The sequence below is a fragment of the Meleagris gallopavo genome, chromosome 2, assembly GCF_000146605.3.
Source record: "Meleagris gallopavo isolate NT-WF06-2002-E0010 breed Aviagen turkey brand Nicholas breeding stock chromosome 2, Turkey_5.1, whole genome shotgun sequence".
In the NCBI taxonomy this organism is placed as follows: domain Eukaryota; kingdom Metazoa; phylum Chordata; class Aves; order Galliformes; family Phasianidae; genus Meleagris; species Meleagris gallopavo.
The window spans coordinates 104,339,892-104,353,307 of NC_015012.2; the positions used below are offsets into that span (position 1 = coordinate 104,339,892).

General features: G+C 48.8%; 1 protein-coding gene across 1 annotated transcript in view; it reads right to left on the minus strand.

Annotated features, from left to right (window-relative positions):
- Window positions 1-13,416, minus strand: part of NCOA1 (nuclear receptor coactivator 1) — a 114,597-nt gene that overhangs the window by 27,162 nt on the left and 74,019 nt on the right. The window contains 2 exon segments of the mRNA XM_019613376.2: window positions 2,007-2,184; window positions 5,857-5,951. Coding sequence (XP_019468921.1) covers window positions 2,007-2,184; window positions 5,857-5,951 — 273 coding nt within the window.

Below are 13,416 nucleotides of genomic sequence, written 5' to 3' on the forward strand. Positions count from 1 at the left end.
TCCTAGGGTGAATGCAGCAAGCCAGCTTCCAGCTGGGCATACCAGATTTTCTCTTTGCTTCTCAACTTCTTCCTTCTCATTTCTGGGGCTGACAGAAAGGGAAATCACTGCCATTCTGACTGCAGTGAGAGCTCCTGGTGCTGGTCCAGCAGGGTAAGGACAAGGGGCTTCAGCCCAAGAGAAGCTTCAGTATAACTCCACAGCGGTGCATCACACTGCAATGAAAACCTTCCCCTGGCTTTCCTCAGAAGTGGTTTAACCACTGTGGCACATTCAGGGTCTCCCCAGGTACATGTTGGAAGGCTGATGTTGCTAACCCTTTCAGCCATCTCTGAGGAGATCCATGTTCAACCCAAGTGATTTTGCCACCAGCAGACTGTGAAGCTCTCGTACAGCCTGCTCTGCCAGAAGAGCCGAGGGGCTTGTAACATCCAAGCAGAAGAAAACAAACAGCTGCTCCCAGGTAACCTCAGGGAAGAGACAAAGCCTGAAGCTCCATAAGCTCATAGATACAGGTGGCTTAAGACATCACTGCACTTACCCAGAGGGAAGACAACTGTGAATTCCGAAGAAAAAGGAAAAAGGACCTGTTTTCAGTCAAGCTATTCGGAAAAAGCACGTTTTGACAATAGTGGTTATATCTTCAAAGGTGTCAGTGGATGTGGCGTTACGGTTCAGGGATGCCTGAATTCAGCATTATCCACCCGGGTCAGCAGAGGAGCATCACCTCAGCACAACCCCATGCCATGGGACTGTGTACAGAGTGTGCTGAGAGGAGGATGCTGGCAGAGCCCCTTTGCAGAATCACAGAATGGCTTGGGTTGGAAGGGACCTCAAGGATCATGAAGCTCCAACCCCCTGCCACAGGCAGGGCCACCAATCTCCACGTTTCAGAGCAGCCCAGGCTGCCCAGGGCCCCATCCAACCTGGCCTTGAACACCTCCAGGGATGGACGGGGCATCCACAGCCTCTCTGGGCAAACCTTGCTGTAGGCAAAGCAGTCCTGTTGGTTTGCTGGTCAGCACCAGTCATGAATCCCTGCTCAGGATGCTTTGAGCTTGGGCTGTTTCTTGTGCTTTCAGCTCAGCAATGACCAAAGAACTCTCCAAGCACACAAAGACTTTGTGGCTCCTTCCCCTACTGCACGGCACCACTCTCCTTGTATCTCCAGAAGGATGCCTGCATTGAGTCAATGAACAAAAGCTGCTCTTTCAATTGCCTCCAGAGCCATGCAAGTGCCTTTGTCGTGTAGCATTTCCTCCCAGCTGTCCATTTGCCCAGCATGGAGAACCACTGTGAGTTTACAACACACAGGTGATGACAGCAGCACCCAAGTGATGACTCCACTGATGCTGATGGAAAGCACTGAAACAGTCAGGCTGCGTATCATGTCTATGTAGCAAAGCTTCCCAAAGTGCAGCCCATCCCCTGGCAAAATATGATGGGCTCTGACAGCAGCTGGGGACAAAACCCCTTAAAATTGCCCCGTTACAGCCAAAGCTTTGCAGCTGGGGGTTTAATGGAGGCTGCCAAAGGCTCTGGCAGTGGGGCAGGCAGAGACTCTTACTGAGAGTTAAATTACAGTGCCGTTGAGTAAGCACATTATTTTAAAAATGAGCTTAAATGCCGATTAAGCGATATGCATTTTGGCAAGCGAACAAGCGGTCGATAGGATCAGGCTGGATTCTTTACACTAACTCACAAACAAAGCCCAGCAAGTCCTTCCTCAGCTCCAACTCGAGCAGCTTCGTGGAGCTGCAGCACTGAATGCAAAAGTTTTCTTAGTGGTGAAAGACAGATTACTTTCAGAGCGCCATCCATTAGCACTGCTATTTGTTCGTAAATCTAATATTGATTCTTCACTGGTAGGATGTATTTCAGCAGGTAGAAGTTTATGGCTCATTACCTGGGTAGGGTGTAGCTCTGAATTTCAGAGCACTTGAAATAATATACAAACGCCGGGCAGCTTTGCTGATGGCCAAGCTTTGGGCCAACAGCTTTCTTACCTAGAGACTTGGGCAACAAGTTCTTGACAAACTCGGTGTGATCCCCCACATGCAGAATGCTGTAGACACTGGTGTTCATGAGCTCCTCCTGGTTGTACCCCAGGTAGCTGGTGACATTCTCAGAGACAAAGACGATCCTCCCTTCACGATTCACGACGAAGAAGAAGCCATCCAATGCCTGCAGTGGGATAAAGGAGGTCAGCATGGGGTCAGTGGGTCCCTGCGCTGGAACACGGACAGGTCCTGTGCCGAGGACCCACTCTGCAGCCATGGGAAACCTCCACATGCCTCTTGTCCCAGCCCTTCATCCCATCATGTTCATCTTAGACCGTAACTCTCAAACAGGAGATGATGAGGAAAGACAGATCTCACTCATCTCGTGAGCAAATGATAGCAGAAAGCACAATATTATGGTTTAAAACTAAAAGAGAGGAGATTTAGATTGGATGTTGGGAAGAAATTCTTTACTCAGAGGGCATGAGGCCCTGGCACTGCCCAGAGAAACTGTGGGTGCCCCATCCCTGGAGGCATTCAAGGCCAGGCTGGATGGAGGCCTGGGCAGCCTGATCTGGTGGGGGGCACCCAGCCCACAGCAGGGGGATGGAGCTAGATGGGCTTTAAGGTCCCTTTCAACCCAAGCCCAAGGTTGGAAAAGACCTCTGTGATCATCAAGTCCCAGCCATCAACCCATCACCATCATGCTCACTAAACCATGTCCCTCAGTGCCATATCTCAACTTTTCTTGATTCTATGTTCACACAACTAATGTAACTTCACCTCTTCTGACACATCTAATATTTCTTTGTTAATTCTCTCCCTCTTCTCCTCATTAACAATTGTTTTCCACCCATTTTTCAGCACACCCAAAGTTCCTGGACACAGGCAAGGGCCACCTGAATGAAGCCGAGCAGCTGACCTACCAGCACAATTACAGCTGCACATACTTGATGGCACAAAGGAGTAAACATGAGGATCAGTGTTGTGGTTAGCCGAGGGGCACTAATGGTAACGAGGTATTTCATAACCGCCGTGGATCCTTTGCTAGAGATCAAATAACAGCACATTTGCTTAAACATGTTCTAAGGTCTGCGAGCTACGCTGAGGACGTCTCTGCTTCTGAGTCCTGTGCCAGCAACATATAAACAAACCTTTTCAAAGGGCCAGAGCAGCCCGGAAGACTGATTTGGCAAGACACTGAAGTTAAGCATATGCCCAACTTGCTTAATTACAGTCCAAGAATTGCGAGCCCCAGCATCTTGCAGAATAACTTTGTGTGTGTGTGTGTGTGTGTGTGCATTTAGGTTGCAAGTGGCAAACTCAGTCCCTGCAATCGAGCAAATGAGGACAAAAGTGAACCAGACCCAATCACACAACATGGAGCCCTTCTGCTCACTGTAATGAGGATGCAATGAAGGTTTTCAGCTTTCTGCCTTCTGCAATGAGCTCGGAGTTGAGAAGCCCTTGAGAAGACTGATGGCTGATTTACACTCTTGCAGGCATGCTGCATCAGCTGAAATGTTTTTGTACGAGCAGGATTGAATTTCCACCTTCCTGGAGTTTAATTCCTACCTTTCCTTCCGCAACCAGCAAGCTCTCGTGCTGCACCACCCTCCAACCAGAGCAAGAGGTGCCCTGCAGGCTGTCACAGTTTGCACATGGACATGGGAATCCCATCACAACCCAGATTCCAAAATTGGTCCTTGCATCCCCAGCAAGCCCACTCGCAGCATCCTGCCTGCACCAGGAGAAAGCTGCTCTGTGCTTCACAAAAGTGAGGTTTTGCTGTGCAGTACTGAGTGAAAAAAAACAGGAAGCCTTCAGGAAAAGAAAAAAAAAGAAGACAGAAAGAAGAAAGAAATCTTTTGTCAAGATGGTTCTGGCAGATCCACTGCCATTTTCCTTATGCCCAGCTGTGGTGCATCGCCAAGACAACCAACTTTTGCATTTGGGGAGCCCAAAAAAGAGCCAGGCAAAACCCCATGCACCTCTCTCCAGCAGATGCTGCCTTTTGGGGCTCTGAGTTGAACCTAATGGGGACCTTATGTTTGGTGGTGGCAGCACGCACCCCAGCATGGTGCCTGGGGTGAGCAGTGGGCATTGGGTCCCATCTACCAGCCCTAAATCTGGCAGTGCTTTCACACCCTGCCCGAGCCCAGGGCATCCCAACACTGGAAGTTGTTTCAGGAATCCTTTTAAGCATTAGAGGCTGAGTGCTGCTCGGGGACCGGCAAAACCACAAATTGCTTCTTGTGGTCAATCTACACAGCAAACAAACTGTGCAGCAGCCTTGCAGGCTTCAAAATCCTGCAAGATCACCTGTGGGGTGGCAGCAACAACACTGACATCCCCAACATGCCCAAGGAGGTTGTTGATGCTCCATCCCTGGATGCATTCAAGACCAGGCTGGATGTGGCCCTGGGCAGCCTGGTCTGCTGGTTGGTGACCCTGCCTGTGGCAGAGGGCTTGGAACCTGGTGACCCTTGAGGTCCTTTCCAACCCAAGCCATTCCATGACTCTACGATTCTACGATTCTGGTCAAGGCAGAAGGCTCAGTGCCAAAGGGTGGCTTTGGAGCATCCACCTCCATCGAGCTTCATGCACTCGTGTGGGAAGAGGCCAATTAGGAAATTATTCCTCAGCCAGTGTGGGTAATAACTGTAATCTAAACATGCATTTCAAGCCAAACAATACACGCTAGATTATTTACAAAGCAGCATTTGCCAAACAGCCACACACCTCTGTATTCCTTCCCGCAGAAAGGATTGATTAACACCCAACACCAGCACGGCATATAATTTTTGGTCACAAACAAGCTGATTTAATTAATTTCCCTTTCTATATAAGGAGCTCAGGTTTTTCAGTGCCATTTGTTACACTGATATGCTGCTTTGCTCCCAGGCATCTGCCACCTCCACAATTCTGGGCTGCAGCAGGGAGCCGAGATGGGATGCTCTACCACAGGATGGAAGAAGTGGAGATGAAGGGCAAGAAGCACGCCAGCCAAATGTTGAGCTGTTAACAACTCTGCTACAGAGTCACCTTCTGCTGTTTTATTAATTTGGACAGAATAACTTGAGGGTTCAAAGAAGAGCAGCACGCTGTGGGCAGAGATTAAGGACAACCTGGAAAGCTCCTCTAAACCTCCACTACAAACAAATCCCAATCTTCATTACCACTCTTCTGCAAGCCCTACAGTGAGCACCACATTGCTCTGCTGGCAACTCAGTCATGCCCTGTATCCTATGCCAAAACATACTGACAGCTGCACTCTAGGTCTGTGAGCTGATGGTTGGACTATGGGTCCATGGGCAGACAGCTGGATTGTGGGTTGACAGTTGGAGAATGGGTTGGCAGTTGGTCTATGGGTCTATGGGTTGATGGTTGGACTATGGGTTGACAGTTGGATTTTAGGTTGATGGTTGGACTTGATGATCTTAGTAGTCTTTTCCAACTTTAATGATCCTATGATTCTATCTTCAGTGTGCCACTGGGGCTGCCACACTGGCCCAGAGATGCTACATGCAGCCTGCAGGCAGGGGCATGTCATCCTTGTGCTGGCTCTATGCAGGGCAATACACAGAGAATCCCACAGTTCCTGCAGCCAAAAGCATAGAGGGATGTCTCTTTCCCTGGTGTTTCCAGGGAAGGAGATCTGGTGATCTAGACTGATTTTGGATAATGTAGCAAGCATCAGTAGATGCAGGTATTCTGAAGCCTAGACTCACTTGTTTTCTCAAAAAATATTCCTCATTTCACCTGTCAGTTACTTACTTGGCTTCCAGCAGAAATCACAGAGTATGGACCATGCCATATCATAAATTATGCCACTGCAGTTACTTACTGCACCCACCTCCAGCAGAAGAGGTCCCAGCGACTCCTTCTCAATCACTCCCTGGCTGCTGGATGAGATGTCAGACTTCTGGACTTCATCATCAGCTGCTTTCTCTGTAGCAAAGGAAAAGGGATGTTACAGCCAAAGAACTGTAATTCTCCTACTGAAATGTAACCAATAACAAACAAAGCATTGACAGCTGGATTTCATATATCCTGCCACCCAGACAATGCGTGACGCTCATCAATAGACTTTGGCATTTTTGTGTCATCTCTCAGCCCTGTGAAGGGAAAAAACTTGAAGAAAAAAATACAATGTCTTTTCTAATCCTGGTAAAATAAAGGCACTAATTAGATCACAATTTGCCACTGGCAGGAAGGAAAAACCATCTGAAGCAGAAGGCTGGAGAGAGAGAAATCCAACATCAACATTTTGAAAAGGAAACGGTATATCCAGTTTAGTGCAGGCTGCAGTGTTTGATGGGGAGTTTTTCAGACAACACGTTAATAAATCATAGGCAGGAGGGATTCCCAAAGGATGGGCTGTGCCAGAGGAAACCTGGAGCACGAAAACCCAGCACAGCCCAAGGTGCAGAGACACCAAGGTTTGGGTCTTGGGTGGTGCTGGGTGGAGGCACGGGTACTCAGTAATTCTCAGGGCCCCCTTCCAGCTCATGTAACTCCATGAGACGTGGAGCAAGTGGTTTTGGCTCAGGGGCTCATGCAGCCATCCTTCCCCCAACCATGTGCTCAACCCACTGATGGGGCACCAATGGATAAGGAACAACAGGGATATTTTGGACCGTGCATGCTTTTAGCCTCCATGAGGCCACAGTGAGCACACCGAAGGCATAACCCATGGGGTGTCCATGGTTCCTGGTGGGTGCCACAACCCACGTGGTGTCCATGGTTCCTGATGGGTGCCACATCCCATGGGGTGTCCATGGTTCCTGGTGGATGCCACATCCCATGGGGTGTCCATGGTTCCTGGTGGGTGCCACATCCCATGGGGTGTCCATGGTTCCTGGTGGATGCCACCACCTCACTGCTGCCACATCCACTCAGAGCACCACTGCCAGATGTTCCAGTTATCCCTTTCCTCCCCAGCTCATCCCTAAGTGAGAGCTAAATTGCATTTAGTGTTTTGCAGCGCATCAGACTCAGCAGCAAAGTGCCTAACTCGACGTAATATTTACTGCAAGCAGCAGATTTGAGCTGTGATTCATTTGCGTGTAGATCTAATCCTATTAATGAGTGACAAGTTTTATTACTCAGAAACAAATCACATTTGCAAGCCTTCCAGATGTGTCACTTGACACACTTCATCCCCCGCATCCTCCTGGGACGTTCGCCCCCATCAAACTCCCTCCGTGCATTCTCCTCCCAAACTCTGCTCTTCAGCCCATGCATGGCACATAGCAGGGCTTGAAGGGCAGCAAGCTTCAAGGAGCATTTGCTTTTCAGGCAGGACCAAGCTGTGCCATGAGCTTCACTCAATCTCTGCCTCTGCTTTTGCTCCCACCCATGGGCTGTTGGAAAATAAATTAGCTGAATCCAACATGAGAAGGGGGTTGTGAGAAGGAAGAGGACACTTTTCAGCAGGGTCTGGTGTGAAGGGACAAGGGGAAATGGTTTCAAATTAAGAGATGGGAGACTTAGATTGAACAACTGGCACAGGTTGCCCAGAGATGAGATGGATGCCCCATCCCTACAGACAGCCAAGGTCAGGCTGGATGGGCTCTGAGCACTGATGGAGCTGTGGGTGTCCCTGCTCAATGCAGGGAGTGGGACAGATGGCCTTGAAGGGTCCCTTCCAACTCAAACCATGCTATGATTCTCTGGGCTGTGCCCCCATCCCATGGTACCGGCGCAGGGATTCAGGCCCATCACGGCAGAGGCAGCAGCAGCACTCCGAGCAGAACTCATCGTCGCTTATTACCAAAGGGCGTGAGAAACGGCTTTTTTCTGCTCTTCATAAATTCATGTACTTAGAGGTAATGGACTAGCTTTCAGATCTAATCCTTTAATTGGGCTGTGGGATCCTCCTCCCACTTTAGCAAAATAGTTTCATATGCCATCACCAAGCCTATTACTGGGAGGATTAGCTGGAGCTGCCGGCATCTCTCCTGTGCGTCTCCTTCGCCTCCTGCAGCCCGGCCGCTCGCTGGGCTGGGAGCAGAAGCAGCAGCCCCTGCTCATCTTCTCCGGAGCGACACATTGCAGCCACACGAAACTCCTTCAAAGTGTCAGCCCGTCCCCGCAAAGCACTTAACTTAATGTGCTTAAACGCAGCTCTTTAGCGTCTCATTCTGAGCAGCCCTACCTCGGGAGAGCTACAAGGAATACATTACCACGAACCGCTGTTTTGCTCCTTAACCCATTAGTCTCGCTCTTCTTTTTCCTGTATTAAACCTGTCTGCTTTACCACCTCACCTGATGCCTTGCACGATGACTCGAGCTGATGAGGAGCATCCACTGCAGGCTGAGCGTTCTCTGTGCTCAATACTGAACCCAGGGCAAAGCGATGGTCCCTGCGGCCCCGGTGCTTGTAATCTAATTATAAAGCTGGATGGACAGATCCACAGGAAAATAAAACCAGCAGGAGTAACAAATCTGCCGCTCTCCTACCGTGGGAGGCAGCCGGGATTCGGCCCCGGGGGCTTTGGCATCCGCTGGCATCGTAAATCCCCATCGCTCCATAAAAGTCAGGCACACCAATGGCCCTGATTACAGCATAATTGCCTCCAACGTGATTAAAGCGGCTCCTTCTCGCAGCACAAAGGAGGATGAGCTATTTTAAATGCATTCTTAAAATGATGCCTTGATTTTCTGACAGCTCGGGAGACTTATGGGTGCCTGGATGGCTGTAGGAGCCATGAGCAAGCCAAAAAATCAGCTCACTGGACTATTTACCCATCCTTAGTTGACTTTCCTGCATGCATCTCTTTGGCAGGACAACACATACACTATGATTTTCAAGGAAATGGGATGCCCAGGATCCTGCACTCAGCCTGCACTCACATACCTGGGGCAAAGCAAGCACCCAAAAAAGTGAGAAGATGCATTATGGAGAAATGGGGTGGGAGCCATCACTATAGCATTCAAGGGCACGATGGGAAAAGTCTCCAAAAAAACCTTAACTCATCCCATTTTACCCAAATCACGACAAACCCGTACAAAATGTGTAGATGTGACACGGAGGGACACGGTTTAGAGCGCATGGTGCTGATGGGGTGATGGTTGGACTTGGTGATAGAATCATAGAACTGTTTGAGTTGGAAGGGACCATGATTGGAAGGGACCATGATCTGAGAGATCTTTTCCAACCTTACTGATTCTATGAGTGGGCATGGTGGTGATGGGTTGACGGTTGGACCTGATGGTCTTGAGGTCTTTTCCAGCCTTAATGGTTCTATGATTCTACAAATGGATCTTCTCAACAGGGGTGCTGGTCAGAAGCCTTGTGCTCTTAAAAAACAATGTGCACCCAGGAAACCAGGATAACCATTCCCCATTCCCAGCATGAAGGCTTTTAGTGCTTCCTTCTCCACGCAAGAGGAGCTCGCTGCCACTCCCTAGGAAAACCCCATGAAATTCCGTGGGCATTACCAGCACCCAGCCAAAGGGCTCTCTTTTAACCCAAAATTTCCATGGGGAAACGTGGTTTTTTTTTATTTATGACAGAAGACCAAAAATTCTTCGGGTTTTGAGTTTGCTATGAAAAAATAAATAGCTTGAAGGCAAAATGTTCAACCTGAGAGAGCCTGTGGCTTTGTGCACAGGTGGGCACCAAGGACCTGCAGCAGAGCCTTGGGGTAGGGGACAAGGATGGGAAGATGCTGGGGAAGGCAGGGAAGCCAATGGCAATGGCAGCCCCCAGCTCAGCTCTGCTCTATCTGCTTCATAAGACAGGAGCAAGGCGACTGAATCCACAGCTGTAATTTCCCCAATGAGGAGCTCTGATTTTTAGTTAATTAAAATCAGATGGAACAGACTCAGTGCACCCACGGATTGAGAGCGTGACAGAAAGCTATGCCATTAATTAGTGCCTACTATCAGTCCAGTAAACCCAACAGGAAAAAACTGCCATAAAAATAAACTACTCAGCAGAAGGTTTTCTGAGTGCACAGCACGCGCCTTCTAGAAAACAAAAATTGATTTTAAGAAGCCACGAGAGGAAAAAAAAGACAATAATAAAGGAAAAATATTAAAAGAAAGCAGCATGTGAGAGGATCTAGACCATAAAACATGTGGTTTTAAACAGTGTCCAAAGAAGAAGGCGTGTCCAGGGCTATCTGTGGGGTTAAGGGGAAGGAGAACTGCTGGCTGCTGGTGGTGGTGGTGGCCCCAGGTCAGGAGTTGGTCTTCAGCATGGTGTTGGCACACAAGGCCATATGTGTCTGGGGACCAAAGAGGTAATGAGCATTATGATAAAGAATCAAACAAGGAAACCATTTGCTACGACATCAGTGAACCTATTGATTTAGGAAGGTTTGCATGCCTGAAGGTGATGTTCTTTAAATATCAGCTGTTGCCATGCACAGATGGGACCAATCTGTGCTGCCCCATGCAAGGCAGGGATGTGAAACCAGTTTGTTCCCCCCTCTGTGGCTGGAGCTTTGCTGGGAGGAATCTGCCTCTTGGCTGAGAAAGCAAACAGGAAGACTCAGCAATACAAAAGATGTTTTTTCTAGTGGTGCTACCCCTACTCAACGAGGTCGTTTGGGATTTACTTCATTCCTACCTTGATTACAGTGCCCAGCCATGCTCCCAATTGCAGCCCCTTTGCAATGGTTCCCATCTTCTTTGGAGATACCACAACCCAAAACTCAAGCTGCAGGAGCTGAGGTTTGCCCATTGCCCACCTAAGGCACATCAGCACATTCACATGGAGGCGGGTGCAGAAAACCCATCCCTGAGTCTTCCCTTGCACAAACACCAGATTCCTACAGAACACTGTATGGAAATCAGCAGCTCTTTGGTTGTATAACTTTTTATTCTAGTAGGTGGAAGGAAATTATCTGATCTACGAATTTAAGAAACTGTGGAAAAATACAATCTGGGAGCTTCAAAGCTTGAAAATACCAGTGCAAGAAACAGAAGAGCAGATCTCAGCTTCCAGAATCAAGCACAGCTCCCTTGGAGCCCTGTGTAGATCAGCCTGATGCCACCTCTCATGGCCACCCACTGGAGACAAGCACGGGGGGCTCCCAGTGATGGAGAGGTCTCTACCTGAGCTCCTCTATCTGTGCCTCTTTTGTGGGCAAAGCAGAGAAAAAGGCGTTTTTAGAGGAGAACCACTCGATCCATTTATTCTGATTTTTGAGATTGGGTTGTTTTTCCTAGGGCACTCTTATCCTCTATTTCCTCTCAACAACAAGGAGACACAATCAGGTTTTGCCCACCCCACTGTGCCCGCTGCCCACATCCCTCAGTGCCACATCCCCACGGTTCTGGAACACCTCCAGGGATGCTGACCCCACCACCTCCCTGGGCAGCTGTGCCACTGGATCACTGCTCTTTTGGAGAAGAATTTTCTCCTTATATCCAACCTGAATGGGTTGGAAGGAATAATAAAGCCCACCCAGCCCCAACCCCTGCTGTGGGCTGCTGGCCCCCACCAGCTCAGGCTGCTCAGGCCCAGGGCTGACCAGGCCTTGAGCACCTCCAGGGATGGGACACCCACAATTTCTCCAAGGAACCTGTGCCAGCGCCAATCATCCACCAGTATGGATCTGCAGGTGGAGCCGTGGATTTATATTAAGGTTAAAGCAGTGATTTAATAGCTTTTTTAAAGCCTGTATCTACCCACAACCAAGTTCCCTACGACCCTGCAACGTGAATGAATCATCAGTCTTGTTTTAACCCATTTGGTTCCTTCTGTAGACTACAAATACATATTTCAGCATTGCAGTCATCCCAACCGACCTGTGACGTCCTTCCAGCCAAGGATCACAGGCAGGTTGGACACCAGACACGTTTGTTTTTAACAAGCCTACAGCACTAATCCCCATTAACACCGCTGTTGTGCAGCTGAAGAAGCCTGATGCATAACCAGACATGCTCTTACAGCTCCTGCTGGAGTGGATTACAGAGTTCATTGACATTCCCTGAGCTGAGATGCCCCAACACGCCGTGCAAGCACTCATAGGGTTTCACAGCACAGAATCACTAGGACTGGAGCTGGAATCAGTGCGGCCTTCAGCCACCATGGTGCTTTTTGTAAGGGCAGGTAGCAACAGGATGAGGGGAAATGGCTTGAAACTGGAAGAGGGCAGATTTAGACTAGATATTAGAAAGAAATTCTTTACTGTGAGGGTGGTGAGACACTGAACAGGTTGCCCTGCGAGGCTGCGGATGCCCCTCCATGGAAGCATTGCAGGCCAGGCTGGATGGGGCTGTGAGCAACTTGGGCTGGAGGGAGGTGTCCCTGCCTACAGCAGGGGGTGGAACCACGTGAGCTTAAAGGTCCCTTCCAACACAAACCATTCTGTGATGCTATGATGCACCAATGGCATAGGGTTCAGTGGTTCTCCTTTGTGGGGCTCCAGATGGACACTCAAGAGCATATCTTGTGACATAGCCTAGAGCAATCACAGGCATGGGTGGATGGTTGGACTAGATGATTTTAGCAGTCATCAAACATCACTTTCCTTGGCACAGTTTGTAAGGAAAAGTTTACAGTTCTGCTTTTGTTAAAACCCTCATTTAACAGCAAAAAGAGCAGAGCGAAGCATGCCGCCACAAGAACAGAAGGAGAAGGATGTTTCCTTCTGCCTTCACACCTTTTAGAGTTAAACACTAATGGTGTAGAGATGTCTTAAGTAAAATAGGCTGGTTGTCTGAACAATGTCAGGAAAAATTATACGGTGCTGAGTGAATGCAAAATTAATGAGCACTGAACACTGACAGGAGCTAACAGGCACGAGGAGCTGAGACTTTTTTACACTCAGCTCTGAGATCAAGCAGGTAGAACATCTCCATCTTACCGGGGGGAGGAACAGAGGGTGAAAAAAAAAACTTTCATCTCAATTTGAAGGACTTAATTCATTCAAAAGCTGTGTCAACTGTGCACGGTCAAAACTGCAAAGATGAGGAAGGGAAATGTGTAGCTCTTCCTCAGCTCTAATTCAGCCCTGGCATAGCCTTTGTTCCTCTCCTGCAGGCAGAAAATACGTTGCAACATGGCTTTAATGACCCGATTTAATTAAGTTTGCAAAGAATCAGACCGTCTCTCCTCTGCTATCACACTCATACCCCGTATCTTGACGCTCCAGCGTTGTGCATGCTCGAATCCATGCAAAGTTACTATTAAAAATTCACTCATGTCAACTGCTAAATCTGCTTTATGCTCAAGTTGCATGGGCACGTCAAATATGTTAACTGCACAGGCAAGAAGACAGCTGCCAAGGCGTGCAGGCAATGCAAAACCTGACGCTTCCCATGCTGCTCCCACTCCTGTCCCAGCTCTGCTCTTCTCTGGACCTCACTTCCAAAATTAACTTTCATAGAATGGTTTGAGTTGAAAGGAACCCTTCAAGGCCATCTGTCCCACTCCCTGCACTGAGCAGGGACACCC